At 39.1% G+C, this 20,983-nt stretch overlaps 2 protein-coding genes across 2 annotated transcripts; both read right to left on the bottom strand.

Moving 5' to 3' along the window:
- Window positions 1–10,753: 10,753 nt before the first annotated feature.
- LOC139330969 (signal-regulatory protein beta-2-like) lies at window positions 10,754–12,512 on the bottom strand. The gene is made up of 6 exons (XM_070962202.1): window positions 12,470–12,512; window positions 11,998–12,327; window positions 11,460–11,823; window positions 11,182–11,297; window positions 10,975–11,033; window positions 10,754–10,876 (listed from the first exon to the last, which is right to left on the bottom strand). Exons 1-6 carry the CDS (start codon window positions 12,510–12,512, stop codon window positions 10,754–10,756), a joined length of 1,035 nt encoding a protein of 344 aa, XP_070818303.1.
- Window positions 12,513–15,900: 3,388 nt separating this feature from the next.
- Window positions 15,901–17,639, bottom strand: LOC139330970 (signal-regulatory protein beta-2-like). Its single transcript, XM_070962203.1, has 6 exons — window positions 17,597–17,639; window positions 17,125–17,454; window positions 16,599–16,962; window positions 16,321–16,436; window positions 16,112–16,170; window positions 15,901–16,035 (listed from the first exon to the last, which is right to left on the bottom strand). Exons 1-6 carry the CDS (start codon window positions 17,637–17,639, stop codon window positions 15,901–15,903), a joined length of 1,047 nt encoding a protein of 348 aa, XP_070818304.1.
- Between the last annotated feature and the right edge of the window lie 3,344 nt (window positions 17,640–20,983).

Raw genomic sequence — 20,983 nt, forward strand, 5'->3', positions numbered from 1 at the left:
TCATTCATATTCTGCAGATTGGATGGAAACTTTGGCCCGCAGTCGACCAGCTGACAATGACAGATGTACAGTTTGTCATGTATTTAAAAATAAATAAAAACCATGTGTACCATTCATTGAAACTGGAATTTTGTCCATTTGATTTGTTCACATTTAAACAAGTCTAAGAGATGTTAACGACTCTGTGAGGTTGCATTTAGGCACAATATTGATTTAAGCTAAATGTTGGCATGCTAATGTGCTGATTTAAAGCTGGTATACTGTTTACCATGTTTACCATCTCATTGCAGTTTAGCATCTTAGCATGTTAACAATTGTCACATGAGTATTGAAGACAAATTTCATCTGAGGCTGATGGGGATGTCATTAGCAGGTTTTTGGTCATAAAATATTGGACAAATTGATTTTATTATTTTTTTTAATCTGCTGATGCATCATCAGTTATTCCAATTCATGCTGAGGGGGACATGAAATGGTTATTGAGACTTTCCACTCAAAATCACGTGCCAACCTGCTGGTGGCACTACAAAGAAGTCCGTAGATCACCATGCTCATTAGGATTCATCCTCTGGTCATGGCAATACATCTAATAATTGCTGTTGCCATTGCGAGAGCCATTCTACGCTAGCACGGTTAAAAGTTAACCAGAGAAGAAACTATCATTGCAAATGCCCCTCATAACAAATGATAATCTGCCCACTCTGCCTGTCAGTCATCTGAAGTGAAACACATGAGTAGACAAACTTCCATTTACTGTGCAGTACGTGCTTCATTGCTATTTAGCTGGCAGAGGCATATCCCAACACAACCACATGCATTAGGTGAGAGGCAGTAACAGCAGCATTCTACCAGAAGGCTGTAACAGACATTCACTTTTGGAGTTTTATTGATCTTAACTGGAGCTTTTTACTTGCTTTAAGGTAACTGTAGTAACATAAAGACATGCTTGTCCAACATATGATGAATCCCTTCACAATAATAGGGAACAAGAAAACCTGACGATCTAATGCAATGTACTCCAACACCAGAGACTATAACAACAAAAGATTACCATACAGTTAAAACAACAATCCCACACACATGCACACACAGTTAAATATAAAGGAGGGTGGACGAAGAGGAGGTAAGAACTGTAAATCTTGTTCAAAATAAAAGCTCTGTGGTAAGTACCTGCTTTGTACTTTCAAGTTGTGCACACGGTCTCTTCACTGACAAACAAATGATGCATGGAAAGTTAGACAATGTTGTGGTTGGGCTATCAAAATAAGGCGTGAACTCAGTGGGGTCTTTTCTTCCTGTCTCGCTGTAAGTATTAGTGTCAGGAACGCGGGCTTGATCGCTGCTGTTTTACATTCTCTACAAGGCGAGTGGTGTGACACCATTACTGTTCCGATTTAACACGACAACACCTCAGAGGAGCAGTTCGAGCGTGCAGAGGGAGGACATACGCCTGCTCAGTCATGCCATGTCACCAGCGCTTTTCATTGCACTTCTCTGCGGTTTGGTTGCTTCTCATTGGTAGTTGCTGAAAAAGGAGGGAGTGGTCTACATTCACTGGTCCCACCCACATCTTTGTGGTAAAAGCTCATGTTTGAACTGTTAGAAAAAAGCTTTGGTAGCCTTAAGATCTGCTTTACGCAGAGTCATTTTTCTCTCAGACGCAAGCCAGCCCTGTTCTTCTCTTGAAGTTAGCCACATTAGCAATGAGCTCATTTCAGTTATGATATTAAGAATAAGAACTTTAACACAAACCAAATGTTTTGAGCTAACTTCCCTAATAGCCTATACAGCACAGAGGAATTTACCCTCTGCTGGAGATTTGCGTCAATCAAGACCAAATCAGCCAGTAACAGGCAAATCCAAATTTTACCATTTAGATGTTAAAGTAAGAAAGCTGTTGTTGTGGCTCTGAATCCAGACTCCAGACCAGTTTGTTTGAAAATCATGTTGTCTTTCTGCTTGCACCGGTTTCCTCCTCCAGTCCAAAAGCAGTCAAGCCGAAACGCTCAATGACCTGAGGTGTCAGCGTGACCTTGAGCTGACCTCTGTCTGAACTTGCCCACTTTTCAATTAGCAACCTTTTAAAGCATGTATGTAATTTTAAATGGTGAATAATTAAAAGTTCAACTGAAACGAGCTTTCTGATGCCTCTTGTAGCTCTTCTGTCCTTGCACCTTTACTCTGACTGCACATCCTGTTGAAGCGCAGTCAGTTCTGCTCTGAGCAAACATCTTTGATGGTTGGTCAAAGGGCAGAGAGATGGCCCACCGCAGCCTCTGTCAGTCAGTGTAGCGGTTGAATGTGGCTTTGCTACAGACATGCACAGGGCTTTTACAGAGTTTTGTGAAGCTTAAAAGTTTCTCTCAGAACACTGCTGTTGGATGCTGAATAGATTTTTTGCACAATGGTGACGCAAAGCAAGTGAACTATGCAGCACTGGATTTCTCCACAAGGGAAGTGAATAGAGGAAAGAAGAACAGAGAGTCGCACTGTAGAATATGTGTCCTCTATTGTTAGAACAGGTTACCACAAGCAGCATTACTCTGGTCTACAGGCCTGAGCACTGCTCCCCACATCTCTACAGATAGCATCAGCTCACCCCTCAACTGCCACCACACAGTGACAAGAAACAGCTCTTCACGCTTTGTTCACGAGTCTGCAGGACAGCTCAAGGAGTCCAGCTGTTTTGTTAATCGATTGCATGACCTGTATGCGAGTACTTCTGTCAGGTTACATGTTGTCAAAATGTCTGTGGACCTTTGCTTGGTTTTGATGTTTTATTGACATAAAAAGAAAAATTTATTTTGTCTTCACATACGAAATAACAGCAGCTTCAGTCATCACAAATGCTACAAGAAATGTACACACAGTATGCTGGTGAAGTTGTCATAGAAGCTTGATGATATTTATTGTAATATTTACATTTTTTATCAATAATTTCAAGAATTTGTCTATTGAAGGGGAAATCCATTGAGTAGAATGTTGCCTTTACAAATGTCCACATGAAACTGACAATAAATGCTATCAGAGAACTGCACAGAGTTGACCTGTTGAATCCACATGAAGTGTTCTGACAATAACATGAAGGAAAAAAAAACATGCACAAGTTCTCATTCATTTACAGGAGTATAGATAGCATAAAGGTCCACTGCAACATGGACTCATATCAAAATTCATGCTTTTAAAACCTGAAAACCTGTCTGTGTGGACTGATTGTGGTCATTTTGAAATTTTACTGCACTTTAATGCTATATAGCATAAATATGCTTTTGAGGAACAAAATAATCTTTATATTTTTCACTTCCGTTTCATGGTGGTGCCTCCTTTTTTGCATGAATTCAACAGAATACCTTCTCTCAGCAGATGTTATTTCGATACAGCTGAAGTCTTAGACACATGAACACACATCTTATCCTCCACCTAGCTCAGCTAACTCGCTGCAGCACATTAAACAGCAGGTAAACATGCCTGCAGAGATCACTTCAGTCCAGTTGCATGCTGGTCTTCAATAGCACTGACAACACACGGTCTGCCAATGACATGCAGGCGACAAGTTTGTTCTCTTGTTTGCTTCAGAGTAACATCTGTATGTGGCAGCCAGCTGCTGTCAGTCAAACACACTGGGACACTGAGACGACAGCAATTCTGATATTTCCTCAAAACCTCTTTTCTTCATTTTAATCATAAAAAACTATCAGGAATATACTAAAAAAAATGCAGCGATTTTAGAATATAGTGATGACTTAAATGTGATTTCAGTTGGACTTTAAGAGCTTGCATAAATGTTGGCCTGTTTGATCCTTGTTAAGTTTTTCATTAATTCTGCCCATTTTCAGACATAAAAAATGTTTGTTTTGCATAAAGTTACTTATACTGACACACCAGCCTGAAAATAAAGTTACTTCCTTATTTTTTTTAACCATGACTACTTTAGTTTTTAGAGACATTAGTTTTAAATGAGCATGATCACAATGTTTCCGGAGGTTTATTATTTTTAGAGGAGACATTCTTTAAGTCAAAAATGAAGCAGGCTCAAAATTACTTGTTGAGTCTTTGTTTTCTGCACTCTGATTTGGTGTAATAACTCGTTGTTTGACTCATGGGGATGAAAAACATCAAACTTAGAGGCACTGACAGATTTTGCTGGAATTGACTGAATGGCTAATCCAACTCAAAAGCCTTGACAGCAGCGTGGATCCTCTCTCTCTCTTCTGCTTTTGCACTCGTTTCACCTCTGCCAGTTTCCATTATGGTAAAGACGACAGCAGAATAAACAGATGTGCCCTTACCACTCTGGGAAAATACAACAAAAATTCTGTGAGATGCCGATCATGAAAGATGCATTTAAAAAGAAAAAAGGAACATTTTTTAAGAAGGTTAATCTTACCTTTAACTTCCTTACATGTTGATGTTGCTGTCCACCAGTGGTTACAGCGCCTGCTACCCAAACAATGAGATTTTTTCAATGACTAAATTAAAGAGGAACGGTTCTGTGGGTTGACTGATACTCAGCACTAACGTGAATCCAGTGAAGTTGACTTACCAGTGTGACGATCACAAGCCTTCATGGGACAAACAAGCAAAACTATAATAATAAGACTTATAGCCAAAGCAAGTAAAAACAATAATGTACTGGCTCTCTTAGAATCCCACATGATGACTGCTGAAAGATTAGAAAAACAAGAACAAATAATGAAAATAATTAGTAAAAGTGTAAACAGTACGATTCCGATATTTGTCACAGCTTCTCTTAATGGACTCTATCTGATTTCCAGTTAAATATTCAATTATGTTGGTTTCACCATTAATGAGATGGGCTGCAGTTACCTTCACTGTTGGGTTTTGATGTGTTTCCACAAACTATCTCTCCACATGTGGCCTTGGCACAGAAATAAGTCTCAGCATCAGAGGAGCTGACGTTCCTGAAGAAGCTGAAGGTACATTTCTTTGCTGAGAGTCCTTCGGGGTTCGTTTCATTGTCTTCAACACTGTTTCCTTGAACATAAGTAAAACTTGTGTGAGACTGATGTGATCCAGATGTGAAACAGCACACAGTGTGTACTCCTGGGCGGGTTTCGTTCTTAGAGTCAGAGAGGGCCGGACACTGAGGAGCCACCGAGTCTCCTGGAGTGACTGGATCAGATGGAGGGACAGTAGTGATATCAGGTTCTGGTCCTGTTGTAAAAATTAAACATTTCAAGCACTAATTTTCATGTAAGAGACACATTTCTACATTTTTTTTTTAACATTTATATGAGTTATATAAACATGTGCTAACTTTATAGATCAAGGAAAGAAATCAGAATTAACATTTGAAGCAATCTGAGAAATCAGTCTTTTTCAGCTGTATTTACCTTCAACTCTCAGGTCTATTCCTTTCAAAAATACTGGAATTTGTTGTATTTTCATACAGTAATAAACTGCAGCATCACTTAGCTTCAAGCTTTTTATAAGCAGAACGAATCCTCCGGGCTCCTCTGTGGCTGTAACATCAGGATCAACACTGTGAGAGCTAAATGCTCTTCGTAAGACCACAGGAAGGTTTCCAGAAACTTGTCTGATCCAAACCAAACCTCCAAAGGTCTCATAGCTACATGTCACTCTCACATAATGTCCAACACCAACAGTCTGTGTCTCAAAGATCTGACCTGTGCATCCTGCAAAGACATTAATTTAAATTAAAATCAGAGACAGAATCATGTTTAATCTCTTCTAAATTACTGTAAGAGAATGACAACACTTTAAATATATATCAGGAGTAAATCTGAAACGTTATCATATACTTACGCCCCACTCTGAGCATCAGCAGCAAATAAAATACAATCAGCATTTTCTGGTTATTCCACTTGCGACTGCTGTAATTGAAACTGCATTAGAAGACGATTCGCCTTAATATAACCATATCAAGTAGGAGGAAACAATTTCAGAGCAATCTGATTGGCCTCTTGTTACGTTTGCGTTTCGCGAGACTACCACAGTGGAAATGATCTCAACCATGTTTCCAACCTAAACACATGAAACAGCTTGAACAGCAAGCTTTTGTTTCATGTTTCATGGTGGGTTTCTATAACTGACACAGAGTAAACACAAGACAGCATTTGATTTGACTAAATGTGGCTTTTCATCTGATACTAATAAGGGTCAGCTGTTTAGGACACAAACTGATATCACCCTAAATGAAATCATTTACCCTGCGAGGTTTGTGTATTAGGAGAAAATAACATTCACTGCTCTTCCACCATGTTTATTGCAGTTGTGGCTTCAAAAACCCTAAAATAGATGGCAGGTACTAAAAATTTTTGTGATTCATGGTGCGGTATCGTCCTGACTTGGATGTCAATCAATTCAGCAAACCCATGATTATACATGCTTAAGGCATGATGAAGATTAAGCAACTAAAACTACTTGGTTTATGTTTGGAAATGATTTTGAGGAAGATCAAATAAACAACGATAACATGCTACATGAAACGTTACCACCTTATGAAGTTAACATGAACTTGTTGGCAGACATTTTTCGGTCCAAAACCAAAGTCTGAGAGAACGCTAACCGAATCGGACGTAGTTAATGTCACATACAGGTAGCATGGTCACAACTTTGCCAGTTTACCCTGATTACATGTGTGGGCACCTTGTACGTGACTGTCAAAAGGTATTGTTTTACATAGGTAATAAGTATATAGTTTTAACACACACACACACACACACACACACACACACACACACACACACACACACACACACACACACACACACACACACTACACCATGTCATCAGCAGTTATAAACAGAATAAAATTGGAGTCTTACCATTGATGATATCACCATGTCAAGCAGGACAGTCCAGCCAACGTGACCAAACCCAAACATTATCTCCAGATTTTGTCTGAACCCATAGATGGACTCGGGACAGGTTTCCACTATGTAGTCCACAGCTGTCAGCATTTATATTAAAGTGTGATCAGTGCTTTACTATTGTATGTACTTAAGTGTCTCGTGAAGGGTGATGCATTCACTTACTGACGTATGTGCTGAAATGCATTTGAACAGTGACGCAACTGTTTAATATAAGGGAAAATGCGAACAAGCTATACAGTCAGTGACTAATAGTCTTTCAACTGAACTGAGAGGAATAATTTGAATCACCAAAGTGATTCGTGGTTTCCTCTTCCAGCTGAAAATATTGATCTGCTTTGTGTGGAAGTAACTCAGATGAGAGCAGGGAGGGGGGACCAAATCGGTAAAGGTGCTGGCTGCAAACTCTAAAACACTGATAAGAAAGAGCTGAGGGGAGCTGCAGGATGTTGATTCTCTGAGGTTTCGTTTTTACGTGCGACCTCTCTTGCACACAGGTTTTTCATGAGATCAACTGATGGTGTAAAATCAGAAAGACGGAAGAGCAATCTTGCAGTATAATGGAGGTCAGCCCATCCATTGGTGGACTGTGTTGGGAATTGCTGGTACACCATCCTACCACTATACCTGCTAAACTCCTAGTTGGGGTGAAAGACAGGAAAGCCATTTTGTCACATGGCCATTACAGAAGCCCATTCACCTATGGAAAACTTAAAGTTTTTGTTTTGTTGCTGCTGTGTTGATGTGAAGGAGGGAGTATGAAGGAGTGTGTACAGGGGCAGAAAATAGGCGCCTGAAAGGATCAAAACCGCAGTGGCATTCACCAACATGCTGGGGTTTGTGGCCATCAGCCAGGCCAACATATTGGTGACCACAAGCAAAACATGTTGGTTTGTCAATGACGTGAAATAAATAAGGTGCTGCTTGAGGTTTGACAGTTTAAAAAAAAACGTAAAATATATTTAAATGAGTCATTGCACATAATACACACAGTTAAATATGGAGAAGGGCGGACAGAAGAAAAGCAAGAAGTATACAGTGTAAAGTCCTGCAGTAAATACTTTCATGTTCTTTCTGTCCTGCTTTGTGACAGACACAAACACACATGTACAGTCACCACTGACAAACAAGTGATGAATGGAAACTTAAGCCTTGCTGTGGTTGGGCTTCAAACTCAAGTGTGAATACAAAGGGACTTTTCTCACTCACTCTGCATGTTAGCCTCAGGAAACTGGGCTTCACTGCTGCTATGCCTTTTTTAGAAGGCAAGTTAAATAATTTATTCTTATTAATCTTAATATCACAACAATTTGCTGGAGTAATTAAAGGTCTTTCTATGTCTGGATGATTTTATATCACACTTTTCTGCAGTTGGATTCTTTTGATTGGTAGTTGATGTCAGAGGGAGGCGGTGCTAATCATTCACTGGTCCCACCCTGGTCTTTTTTTGGCAAGAACAAGACTTTGAGCTGTGATCTGAAGTTAGATCTGCCAGATTATGAGCAAAAGATTTGACCGCTTTGTGAAGTGTGTTCCAGTGTGCATGACTTGGTGATGGCAGCCTGTGCAAATCCATGGTGAATGAATCCTTAAATTTGCATTCAAATGCTGATATGCATGCGTGCTATTTCAAGATCACTAATGCATATGCTTGTAGATCTTTAAAAACACAGTTTCTAAACACTTTGTGTGAAAACATTAACCTGCAAGAAAAACTACATCAATAATTTGTTCAACTAAAAATAGCTGCTGACACCTCTTGTATCTTTTCTCTCTTTGCAACCCCTCTCTACATATCCTGTCAAAGCACGCTGTCGTTTCTGTTTCTGAGTAAACAGCCTTGATGGTTTGTCAAAGGGTGGAGAAATGGACCACTGCAGCCTTTGTCAGTCAGTGCGGCTTGTGGCTTTGCTTGTTGTTTGCAGTGTAGACATGCAGAAGGCCTTTTACAAGGTGGTGTGGGACCAGGAAGATGGCGGGGTTGATTTTTTTTCAATAGTTGCCCGTAAATATTTTTTTTTTACGTAGTATAAGGATTTCTTGTGTCTAAAGAAAGATTAATTGGGGCAAGGCAGTAAACACAGTCAGGTACAGAAGTCTGAGGTAGTTACCGGACAGCAGAGGAGCAGATGAAGTCAAAAGTAGGAAGGGTCGATAGAGAGAAGGCAGTTCCATGACAATTGCTGGAGATTCTTGCATGAGGGTGAAGAACAATCTGGCAACAAATAAGAGTGGGAGAGCCTTTTAAGTACTGCACTGATTGGAGATGAGTCTCAGGTGTGTGCTCAGGTGGGCGTGGCTGAGCAGGTGTGCAGATGAGGGAGAGAGTGGCAGCAGGTATGGAGCTGGCAGACAGTGATGCAGTTTGCTTTGCGGTCCCCAAAATCCTGTGACCTGTAGTATTAAACTGCACTTGTTGTTACCACCAGTGACCACAGGTGTCGCCAAATCATCCAGGACTGAAATCTTCAGCTTTAACAACTGCCACAGCAAAGCCGTGGGCCTCCTCTGCCATGTATCTCTTAAGTCACCTTGCACCAGATTTCATTGTAATCCCTCTAGTAGACATTTCACACAACACCAAAAATTTAAACCTTCCAATGGCACCAATGGCAATCCATAGAGCCACATGACTGACCACCACCGTGGCTGAAATAGACATTTGACACACAAATTGCTGTCTGCATGAGTTGGTGTGATCAAATAGTCAAATTAGGGTGATTAAAAGATAATTAGGATCCATTTTGTTAATGATTATCAGGCTGTCTGTTCTTCTGTCCACGTCTGCCTCGACTTTCTTGTATTTCTCTGCATCTAACAGTCAAACACAAACCAAACAGAAACCAACTTCGTGTAAATAATGTTACTAACCCACAATAAAACACTATTAAATCTCTGTCCTTTACCATAACTAATTACTGTCTTGATTTGCAAATTTAATTTAGACTGTTACTTACTTGACAGTGAGGAGAGTAATTATGGTTTCAGGGATATTTATTTTTCAATCTAACATTCAGATCTCAAGTTAATTTAGGTCCCCTATGAGGTTTTTATTTTCCTTTTGTTTTGGAATTGTCAGTTTTTATTCATGTATATTCTGTTTCTGTTCACAGTGCTTGTTTGCTGTTTTGACAAATGTGAGTAAAAGGCTTCACTCTCAAGTCTTAATAAAAAAAGAAATTGAATTTGTAGTACATTAAGACAGATAGACGTAAGTGTGGTAACACGTCAGCATGTTTTAGAAATTCAAATAAATAAGAAAATAAAGCAACTTAAAAAATATGATGCTATTTGAACATTTAGTTGTGTCAATTGTGTCTAAAACATTAAAAAAGATATTCATTCAATCTCAATTTCTTATAGAGGTTGCATCAAGCAAAGATTGAATTATTGTGTTCAAAATAAACAAACGATGGTCAACACAAACAATTTCATCTGTTATTATTATACTATCAATATACCACACTGTTATCGCTATTGTTTTTCATTGCATTGATACATATGGAAGTTAAGAGCTTTAAAACTGCGTATCAGACAAAAGAGACCAATCGGCAAACTTCCTGAACCTTCCATCGCTTTCGAGCCGAATCTTTCAAAAAGCCTGTTTGAGTCAAAACATGACAAAGACTTGAGCAACAAAATGCAAAAAAAAATGAATTAAGACAGAAAAGAGACAAACAATGTTGAAGGACATCACCAAAAGCTGTGCTGTTTTTCCATCAGTATAATTGAGTTTTGTAGAATCACAGGACAAAAAAATTGTACAATGATTGCAAACAGATTGGACAAAACACATATTTTTTATCGGTATCAGATGTGAAATTGAATTTTCCGTCTGTGTGTGCTAGACAAAAACTTAGATTAGCTTTAACTGGCAAATCGATCGTTAACCTATCGCATCACGTCCTGACATCAGCGTAGACTGTCTCTTCATCTGCTGTTTTTATATTCCTTCTCTCTGCTGTGCGAGCGTTCCTCTTGGTGAAGGCTGGTGCAGAATAAACCAATGAGTTCTTCTCTCGCTGAGTGAATATATGGAAAAATGTTATGAGATGGCAGATGTTAACATTTATGAATGGCAGTAACTTTTCCAGTGCATTATTTTCTTTAGTAACCTTACCTGCTCAGTTTCCTGATCACCTCTGGCTGTTGCAGCATTTGCTTCCAGAACAACAGCAGCTGCATTATCAAATCAAAAACAACGATGAAAGATTAAAAATGCTTTTAAGATTTGAGAATATTTGGCTTTATAAATACAACTGACTTGACTTAATATTAAGTATATTTTTGCAAAATGCTGTTTGGTAGATGTAGAAACTTCTGTTACCGTTGCAACAACCGCAAGATTTTCTCTTGACGGTATAAATCAGGGAGACGATAACAGTCAGACTCATAGCCAAAGCTGCACATAACAGAAACAGAACTGTATTCTTCTGCAAATCGCTCATGCTGTGCACTGAAACAACATGAAAAGGACAAAAGTTAATAAATACTCTGATAAGATATAACCATGCATTAGGAACAAGTGTTTTGCGGCAACATCTTAAGAGATTATTCAAAATTAATGATTATTATGATTGAGATTTATATGGAAATGTTCAGCACTTACCTTCAACCTCGAGTTTTGCTCCATTTCCAAATATTATCTGTCCACATGTGGCCACAGCACAGTGATAAGTCCCAGCATCAGAGGAGCTGATGTTCTCCTTGAAGAAGTTGTAGACACATTTCTGTGGAGAGCGAGCCTCAGGACTCGTCTCACACTCATCACCACTGTTTCCATGAGCGTAAATGATACTGGGATGAGATTCATGTGATCCGGCTCTGAACCAGTACACACCGAGTCCTCCTGGACATGTTTTGTTCTCAGAGTCAGAGAGGACTGAACACTGCAGAGACACTGAGTCTCCTGGACGGACCGGATCAGATGGAAGGACTCCATTGATGGCAGTGATATCAGGTTCTGGTCCTGGGAAATACAAACATGAAAATAAGCATGCGTTACTCACTTTCATGACAATAAAAGAGTCAAAACTGTTAATTATGCATACACAGACTAATATAAACTGTGGACAAATTCTATATTGATTTATCCATGTAGGAACATTTAACTATGCAAACTGGTGTTAGAAAGAGTGCTTACCTTTGATCCTCAGAAATGTTCCTTTCAGAAGAGCCATGTGAAGTTGTTTTACTTTTAAACAGTAGTAAACTCCAGTATCGCTGAGCTTTGTTTCACTAATATGCAAAATAAATGTTCCAGGCTCTTGTTTGGCTGTGATGTGACCAGTCTTGTTCACACCATCATAAGCAAAAGTCAAGGTTCCTCCCAAGATTTCAGGCAAGTTTCCAGAAACAAGCCTGATCCAAAATAATTGCGTTGAAACCCAAGATGTCGAGCGTTCACAGGTCAGAGTCACATTTTGTCCAAAATCAACAGTCCTTGTCTCAAAGATCTGATCGTCTGTGGATCCTGAAGAATAAAACAAAATGAAGAACCACAGATCAGTGAGCAGAGAAAGAATCATGAATGCCCTCTGCTGAATTACTGTAACACCATGATAATACTTCAAATATGTATCTGTAGCACATCTGAAACGTTTACACATACTTACGCCCCACTCCGAGCATCAGCAGTGAATAAAACACGATCAGCATTTTCTTGTTCATCCGCTCGAGTCTACAGTCAAATTAAATATTAGTAGAAGACGATTCACCTTAATGTAACCATATCGAGAGGGAGGGAACTATTTCAGAGCAATCTGATTGGCCTCTTGTTACGTTGTTTTTTCACTGTGCACCGCAGTGGAAATTATCTCGACCATCTTTTCAACCTAAAAACATGAAACAACACCAACAGCAAGCTTTTGTTTCATGGTGGGTTTTTTATAACTGACACTGAGAGTAAAGACAAGAGGCGATTTGTTTGATCTTAATGTGAACTACATGATCCAGAACAATGCAATTAAAAACATTTTCCTTTGTATTTTAACAATATTTAGTCAACTTTCCAAGTGATCCTCGCTCAGATCAAGCTGTTTAGGAAACACACACATATCATTATATGGTATCAAGTCAAAAGTAAAGATTGTAGGGGAACACCAGCAATTTAGCATTGCTCTAACAAAAAGTTGCAGGACTTGAGACCTGAGGCAGATTTTACAAAGAATAGTCAAAGTTGAAGAAACAGAGGCTCAGATATCTTAATTTTAAGTTCTTAGTATGAGTCCAGCTCCAGAACACTGGATTCTACATCTCCTGTGTCCTTTATGCCACTTACTGCCTGTATTTGTGGACATAATTGAGGATTTCAATATTTTTCTGTGTTAGATTGGATTTGATCAAAGCATATACAATTTGCTCAACGAACAGAAGAACAACAATGAACTTTTTAACTGAACTTGAGTTAAACATGAATTAACTGATCTGTTTGATTTGTGTGCACATAAAAACGATGTATCCAGCCATTAACCACAGAGATAAACAAAGATCTTAAATAATCAAATGTTCCACAAGATCACAGAATGACCTTGTGACCCGCCCACTCTGCCTGTCAATCACATTGCAGGAAGTGCACAGCATGCAGAGCTGAGGAGCTGTCAAACTATTCATCCTCTGTACTCACTTCACTTCTTTTCACAGGGCTGGTGAAAGGCAGCAGCAGAGCGACACTTTGTGTAGACACTAGAAAAGTAATGACGTCATTTACAACAGAAGCCCTTTGCACCTTCTGTCCTGCTTTGTACTTTCACACCCAAACAGACACAGACATGCATTCACAGCCACCACACTCAGAGACATAATGCATGGAAACTTAAGCCTTGCTGTGGTTTGGCTTCCAACTAAAGTGTCAATTTAACACTGCTTTTCTAACTTGCTCACTGTTTTAACCTCAGGAAGCTGAGTTTTACCACTGTTTTGCCATATTTAAAAAAGCAAGTGGACACTGCAGTATATAATTTTTATTCATATTATTAATATCACAACAACTTGGTTTGACAAACACAGCTACCCAGTCATGTTATGGCTGTTTTTAAGGCACTTTTCTGCAGTTTGGTCCTTTTGATTGGTGGTTGCTGTCAGAGGAGGGGGTGCTACTGTTCATTGGTCTTTTTAGGAAGAGCAGGAGTTTGAGCTTTGATGTTAAGCTTTCCCGATTAGCTGCTAACAGGTTTCACATGCTTGCTAAAGTCTGCTCCACTTTGTGCATCACCCTGTGCAGTGATGGACTGGCAATGTGTCCAAAATAATGGTAAATGAATCAATACATTTATATCAAAATGAAAACTAAAACAAACTGATATGAGGATTGGATATTTTAAGATCACTGCATCTTTAAAAACATAATTTTTGAATGTACATTTACCAGGTAGAAGAACAAAAAGATTTAATTTTGTTCAACTAAAATTAGGCTGCTGAGACCTCGTGTAGCTCTTCCCTCCCTGCACATCCTGTTGAAGCCCATCATCAGGTCTGTTCTGAGTAAACAGCCTTGGTTGGTCAAGGGGTGGAGAAAAGGCCCACCACAGCATTTGTCAGTCAGTGTATTTTGTTGCTTGTGGCTTTGCTCTGTCTCAGTGCAGACATGCAAAGGACTTTTACAAAGTGCTGTGAGACCAGAAAGATGGAGGAGTTCATTAATTTGACCAGTTGTCCCATAACGTTTTTCACAGAGTATATTTTCTCGTCGGCACATTTCCCTTAAGACAGATTAATTATGTCCACAAAATAAAATGCTCCCCATGTGTTTTTGCTAGCCATGCCTCTGACTGCAGGTGTGAAAGTTGTGGTGGACAGAGACACAGCAGTGTATGCTTGTTTCTCTCTCTCTCTCTCGCTCGCTCGCACACACACACACACACACACACACACACACACACACACACACACACACACACACACACACACACACACACACACACACACACACACACACACACACACACACACACTTTGTGTCCTGACGTACACATGGTGAAAATGTGGAAGGAAACCAAAGATGATAAGACCTTTGTCAGAGCAGATGTTTAGACTTGTTAAACACAGGTACTGAGAATGGGGCTTTAGTTGAAGACCTTTCTGATAATGTTTTTGCACGAGCATGGTTTGGAGGACAAACTTAACATTTGACAGATAAATGCTTCAGACTGCTCACATGCTAAATGCACTGCAGACGGTTGGGTCATGAACTGGATCAAATGTACAGTGTTTTGGCACTAATGGATGCAGATGTAGTTTTTGGTTTGTTTGGATCTCTGTATCATGTGTATGTGTACTGTGGGATATCTCCTGATAGGTGTACTATAAAGTAGATATAACTTCATCTTCAGTCATCACAAATACGACAAGAAATACATGCAGTGTGTCTGTGATAGCCCTGTGAAACTGACGAGGTTCAACACTTGATATTTATTGTCATATTGAAATATTGGAGGGATTAAAGTGATTCTGGCGAGTGATAATAAATCTGGAGTAAAACCAACATTTGTTTGACACAATAACAGATCGTGTCAGCTGTTTGGACAGTGTGCACAGTGTGCTTTATTAATTGACATTGACAGTTTGACATCGTTTAGTCACATATCATACTCCCAAACAGTATGCGTGGTCACAAAACAACAACAACCAGGAAACAACAACAAAAACCTAAACCAGACACTGATTCTGATACAGGCCTCTGATCCAAAATCAGTGTTCTTTCTCTCTAAATGTAACATCTGTAAACCTCTCTGACATCTGATCCACCTAATTTATGAGATATATAAGAGGATTTTATCCAAATATAGAAGAGGATTGTATTTGTGCAGTGACCAGTGCAGGATAAGCAGATATATTCAATGGATGGAAAATTTCATCCACACATTTTATTCATCTGAATCCATCTAATTCAATTCAATGTGTTTCAAATGTCAAATCTTAATATATACAATATAATATGTAAATCATTACCTAATAGCCACCGTGTCAAAAACTGTTTGTCTCTAAGCAGACTAACATCAAATTGATCGTACAGCACCAGCTGATGACAAACAGACCTGTTAGCTCACTAATCCAAACAAAAAGCCTTGACAGCAGCGTAAATCCTCGCTTTCTCTGCTGCTTTTGGATCCTTAAATGTGCCACTGTCATCTGTAATCATGGTGAAGATGACTGAGGAATAAACCCACATGTCTCCATCTCTCTGAGAAAATACATGAGATGACAAAGTTAAAAAAACAGTAACTTTTCCAGTGCATTATTTTCTTTAGTAACCTTACCTGCTCAGTTTCCTGATCACCTCTGGCTGTTGCAGCATTTGCTTCCAGAACAACAGCAGCTGCATTATCAAATCAAAAACAACAATGAAAGATTAAAAATGCTGTTTTAAGATTTAAGAATATTTGGCTATATAAATGCAACTGACTTGACTTAATATTAAGTATATTTTTGCAAAATGCTGTTTGGTAGATGTAGAAACTTCTGTTACCGTTGCAACAACCGCAAGATTTTCTCTTGATGGTATAAATCAGGGAGACGATAACAGTCAGACTCATAGCCAAAGCTGCACATAACAGAAACAGAACTGTATTCTTCTGCAAATCGCTCATGCTGTGCACTGAAACAACATGAAAAGGACAAAAGTTAACAAATACTCTGATAAGATATAACCATGCATTAGGAACAAGTGTTTTGCGGCAACATCTTAAGAGATTATTCAAAATTAATGATTATTATGATTGAGATTTATATGGAAATGTTCAGCACTTACCTTCAACCTGGAGTTTTGTTCCATTTCTAAATAATATCTGTCCACATGTGGCCACAGCACAGTGATAAGTCCCAGCATCAGAGGAGCTGATGTTCTCCTTGAAGAAGTTGTAGACACATTTCTGTGGAGAGCGAGCCTCAGGACTCGTCTCACACTCATCACCACTGTTTCCATGAGCGTAAATGACACTGGGATGAGATTCATGTGATCCGGCTCTGAACCAGTACACACCGAGTCCTCCTGGACATGTTTTCTTCTCAGAGTCAGAGAGGACTGAACACTGCAGAGACACTGAGTCTCCTGGACGGACCGGATCAGATGGAGGGACTTGAACGACCGCAGTGATATCAGGTTCTGGTCCTGTGAAATACAAACATGAAAATAAGCATGTGTTACTTTCATGACCAAAGAGTTAAAACTGTTAGTCTGAACAGACTACTTTAAACTGTGGACATGTACTATATTAATTTATGCATGTGGGAACATTTAACTATGCAAACTGGTGTTAGAAAGAGTGCTTACCTTTGATCCTTAGAAATGTTCCTTTCAGAAGAGCCATGTGAAGGTGTTTTACTTTTAAACAGTAGTAAACTCCAGTATCGCTGAGCTTTGTTTCACTAATATGCAGAATAAATCTTCCAGGCTCTTGTTTGGCTGTGATGTGACCAGTGTTGATCACACTATCATGATCAAAAGTAAAGGTTCCTCCCAAGATTTCAGGCAAGTTTCCAGAAACAAGCCTGATCCAAAATAATTGTGTTGAAGACCAAGATGTCGAGCGTTCACAGGTCAGAGTCACATTTTGTCCAAAATCAACAGTCCTTGTCTCAAAGATCTGATCATCTGTGGATCCTGAAGAATAAAACAAAATGAAGAACCACAGATCAGTGAGCAGAGAAAGAATCATGAATGCCCTCTGCTGAATTACTGTAACACCATGATAATACTTCAAATATGTATCTGTAGTACATCTGAAACGTTTACACATACTTACGCCCCACTCCGAGCATCAGCAGTGAATAAAACACGATCAGCATTTTCTTGTTCATCCGCTCGAGTCTACAGTCAAATTAAATATTAGTAGAAGACGATTCACCTTAATGTAACCATATCGAGAGGGAGGGAACTGTTTCAGAGCAATCTGATTGGCCTCTTGTTACGTTGTTTTTTCACTGTGCACCGCAGTGGAAATTATCTCGACCATCTTTTCAACCTAAAAACATGAAACAACACCAACAGCAAGCTTTTGTTTCATGGTGGGTTTTTTATAACTGACACTGAGAGTAAAGACAAGAGGCGATTTGTTTGATCTTAATGTGAACTACATGATCCAGAACAATGCAATTAAAAACATTTTCCTTTGTATTTTAACAATATTTAGTCAACTTTCCAAGTGATCCTCGCTCAGATCAAGCTGTTTAGGAAACACACACATATCATTATATGGTATCAAGTCAAAAGTAAAGATTGTAGGGGAACACCAGCAATTTAGCATTGCTCTAACAAAAAGTTGCAGGACTTGAGACCTGAGGCAGATTTTACAAAGAATAGTCAAAGTTGAAGAAACAGAGTCTCAGATATCTTAATTTTAAGTTCTTAGTATGAGTCCAGCTCCAGAACACTGGATTCTACATCTCCTGTGTCCTTTATGCCACTTACTGCCTGTATTTGTGGACATAATTGAGGATTTCAATATTTTTCTGTGTTAGATTGGATTTGATCAAAGCATATACAATTTGCTCAACGAACAGAAGAACAACAATGAACTTTTTAACTGAACTTGAGTTAAACATGAATTAACTGATCTGTTTGATTTGTGTGCACATAAAAACGATGTATCCAGCCATTAACCACAGAGATAAACAAAGATCTTAAATAATCAAATGTTCCACAAGATCACAGAATGACCTTGTGACCCGCCCACTCTGCCTGTCAATCACATTGCAGGAAGTGCACAGCATGCAGAGCTGAGGAGCTGTCAAACTATTCATCCTCTGTACTCACTTCACTTCTTTTCACAGGGCTGGTGAAAGGCAGCAGCAGAGCGACACTTTGTGTAGACACTAGAAAAGTAATGACGTCATTTACAACAGAAGCCCTTTGCACCTTCTGTCCTGCTTTGTACTTTCACACCCAAACAGACACAGACATGCATTCACAGCCACCACACTCAGAGACATAATGCATGGAAACTTAAGCCTTGCTGTGGTTTGGCTTCCAACTAAAGTGTCAATTTAACACTGCTTTTCTAACTTGCTCACTGTTTTAACCTCAGGAAGCTGAGTTTTACCACTGTTTTGCCATATTTAAAAAAGCAAGTGGACACTGCAGTATATAATTTTTATTCATATTATTAATATCACAACAACTTGGTTTGACAAACACAGCTACCCAGTCATGTTATGGCTGTTTTTAAGGCACTTTTCTGCAGTTTGGTCCTTTTGATTGGTGGTTGCTGTCAGAGGAGGGGGTGCTACTGTTCATTGGTCTTTTTAGGAAGAGCAGGAGTTTGAGCTTTGATGTTAAGCTTTCCCGATTAGCTGCTAACAGGTTTCACATGCTTGCTAAAGTCTGCTCCACTTTGTGCATCACCCTGTGCAGTGATGGACTGGCAATGTGTCCAAAATAATGGTAAATGAATCAATACATTTATATCAAAATGAAAACTAAAACAAACTGATATGAGGATTGGATATTTTAAGATCACTGCATCTTTAAAAACATAATTTTTGAATGTACATTTACCAGGTAGAAGAACAAAAAGATTTAATTTTGTTCAACTAAAATTAGGCTGCTGAGACCTCGTGTAGCTCTTCCCTCCCTGCACATCCTGTTGAAGCCCATCATCAGGTCTGTTCTGAGTAAACAGCCTTGGTTGGTCAAGGGGTGGAGAAAAGGCCCACCACAGCATTTGTCAGTCAGTGTATTTTGTTGCTTGTGGCTTTGCTCTGTCTCAGTGCAGACATGCAAAGGACTTTTACAAAGTGCTGTGAGACCAGAAAGATGGAGGAGTTCATTAATTTGACCAGTTGTCCCATAACGTTTTTCACAGAGTATATTTTCTCGTCGGCACATTTCCCTTAAGACAGATTAATTATGTCCACAAAATAAAATGCTCCCCATGTGTTTTTGCTAGCCATGCCTCTGACTGCAGGTGTGAAAGTTGTGGTGGACAGAGACACAGCAGTGTATGCTTGTTTCTCTCTCTCGCTCGCTCGCTCGCGCACACACACACACACACACACACACACACACACACACACACACACACACACACACACACACACTTTGTGTCTTGACGTACACATGGTGCAAATGTGGAAGGAAACCAAAGATGATAAGACCTTTGTCAGAGCAGATGTTTAGACTTGTTAAACACAGGTACTGAGAATGGGGCTTTAGTTGAAGACCTTTCTGATAATGTTTTTGCACGAGCATGGTTTGGAGGACAAACTTAACATTTGACAGATAAATGCTTCAGACTGCTCACATGCTAAATGCACTGCAGACGGTTGGGTCATGAACTGGATCAAATGTACAGTGTTTTGGCACTAATGGATGCAGATGTAGTTTTTGGTTTGTTTGGATCTCTGTATCATGTGTATGTGTACTGTGGGATATCTCCTGATAGGTGTACTACAAAGTAGATATAACTTCATCTTCAGTCATCACAAATACGACAAGAAATACATGCAGTGTGTCTGTGATAGCCCTGTGAAACTGACGAGGTTCAACACTTGATATTTATTGTCATATTGAAATATTGGAGGGATTAAAGTGATTCTGGCGAGTGATAATAAATCTGGAGTAAAACCAACATTTGTTTGACACAATAACAGATCGTGTCAGCTGTTTGGACAGTGTGCACAGTGTGCTTTATTAATTGACATTGACAGTTTGACATCGTTTAGTCACATATCATACTCCCAAACAGTATGCGTGGTCACAAAACAACAACAACCAGGAAACAACAACAAAAACCTAAACCAGACACTGATTCTGATACAGGCCTCTGATCCAAAATCAGTGTTCTTTCTCTCTAAATGTAACATCTGTAAACCTCTCTGACATCTGATCCACCTAATTTATGAGATATATAAGAGGATTTTATCCAAATATAGAAGAGGATTGTATTTGTGCAGTGACCAGTGCAGGATAAGCAGATATATTCAATGGATGGAAAATTTCATCCACACATTTTATTCATCTGAATCCATCTAATTCAATTCAATGTGTTTCAAATGTCAAATCTTAATATATACAATATAATATGTAAATCATTACCTAATAGCCACCGTGTCAAAAACTGTTTGTCTCTAAGCAGACTAACATCAAATTGATCGTACAGCACCAGCTGATGACAAACAGACCTGTTAGCTCA

The sequence above is a fragment of the Chaetodon trifascialis genome, chromosome 5, assembly GCF_039877785.1.
Source record: "Chaetodon trifascialis isolate fChaTrf1 chromosome 5, fChaTrf1.hap1, whole genome shotgun sequence".
In the NCBI taxonomy this organism is placed as follows: domain Eukaryota; kingdom Metazoa; phylum Chordata; class Actinopteri; order Chaetodontiformes; family Chaetodontidae; genus Chaetodon; species Chaetodon trifascialis.